This window comes from Limulus polyphemus, unplaced genomic scaffold, assembly GCF_000517525.1.
Source record: "Limulus polyphemus unplaced genomic scaffold, Limulus_polyphemus-2.1.2 Scaffold12050, whole genome shotgun sequence".
Taxonomy (NCBI): domain Eukaryota; kingdom Metazoa; phylum Arthropoda; class Merostomata; order Xiphosura; family Limulidae; genus Limulus; species Limulus polyphemus.
Window position 1 is genome coordinate 3,806 of NW_013677660.1, and position 1,278 is coordinate 5,083.

The following is a 1,278-nucleotide window of genomic DNA, read 5'->3' on the forward strand; positions in this document are numbered from 1 at the left end:
GTAACAACACTGGTCATTAAGTAACAACACTGGTCATTAAGTAACAACACTGGTCATTAAGTAACAACACTGGTCATAAAGTAACTGAGAACATAACCAACCGTATAAACAAATTGTTCCTTCGGTTTCCCCGAGTGAATTTTTAGCCACACAGGTGTAGGTACCATAGTCTTCAGGCTCGAGGTCACGGATGGTTAGACGGAGTTGCCCCTTGTAGTTCTCTTGACTAATGTCAACTGACACGTATTTCTGGTTCGATATTATGATAACACCGGATTCTCGCATCCAGTATGTAACCGAGGTAGGATGAGCTTCAAGATTACAGTCCAAGGCGACATCCGTGCCTAATGGAGCTCCTATCAGCTGATTGGGGATCCAGATCATCGGAGAGACTAGTATATCAAATAGAAACAATCACATATATTTCATTGTCTTGAAAACGAATAGGAAAAATCACTACTTTTGATAAATCTTTAATTTCTTTGTTATGATTCTACAGAAAAAATAACTTGCATACCAATGGAAACAGGCTTCTATTATAAGGAAGTAAAAAATCCATTAATTAAAACAATGGAAACAGGCTTCTGTTATAAGGAAGTAAGAAATCCATTAATTGAAACAATGGAGGCATTGGATCATTTTAGTATCTAGAGTAGAGGACACATTATTGGGTTATAAACAAGTAAACATTAATATGCAGAATACGGGACACATTCTTGGGTTATAAACAGGTAAACATTGGTATCTAGAGTAGAGGACACATTCTTGGGTTATAAACAGGTAAACGTTAATATATAGAATACAGGACACATTCTTTAGTTATAAACAGGTAAACATTGGTATCTAGAGTAGAGGACACATTCTTGGGTTATAAACAGGTAAACATTGGTATCTAGAGTAGAGGACACATTCTTTGGTTATAAACAGGTAAGCATTAATATATAGAATACAGGACACATTCTTTGGTTATAAACAGGTAAACATTGGTATCTAGAGTAGAGGACACATTCTTGGGTTATAAACAGGTAAACATTAATATATAGAATACAGGACACATTCTTGGGTTATAAACAAGTAAACATTGGTATCTAGAGTAGAGGACACATTCTTGGGTTATAAACAGGTAAACATTGGTATCTAGAGTAGAGGACACATTCTTTGGTTATAAACAGGTAAGCATTAATATATAGAATACAGGACACATTCTTGGGTTATAAACAGGTAAACATTGGTATCTAGAGTAGAGGACACATTCTTGGGTTATAAACAGGAAAACAT

At 35.3% G+C, this 1,278-nt stretch overlaps 1 protein-coding gene across 1 annotated transcript in view; it reads right to left on the reverse strand.

Annotated features, from left to right (window-relative positions):
• Positions 1–1,278, reverse strand: part of LOC106476910 (lachesin-like) — a 7,432-nt gene that overhangs the window by 3,077 nt on the left and 3,077 nt on the right. The window contains exon 3 of the mRNA XM_013937526.2: positions 102–392. Coding sequence (XP_013792980.2) covers positions 102–392 — 291 coding nt within the window. The remainder of the gene's footprint in view (positions 1–101; positions 393–1,278) is intronic.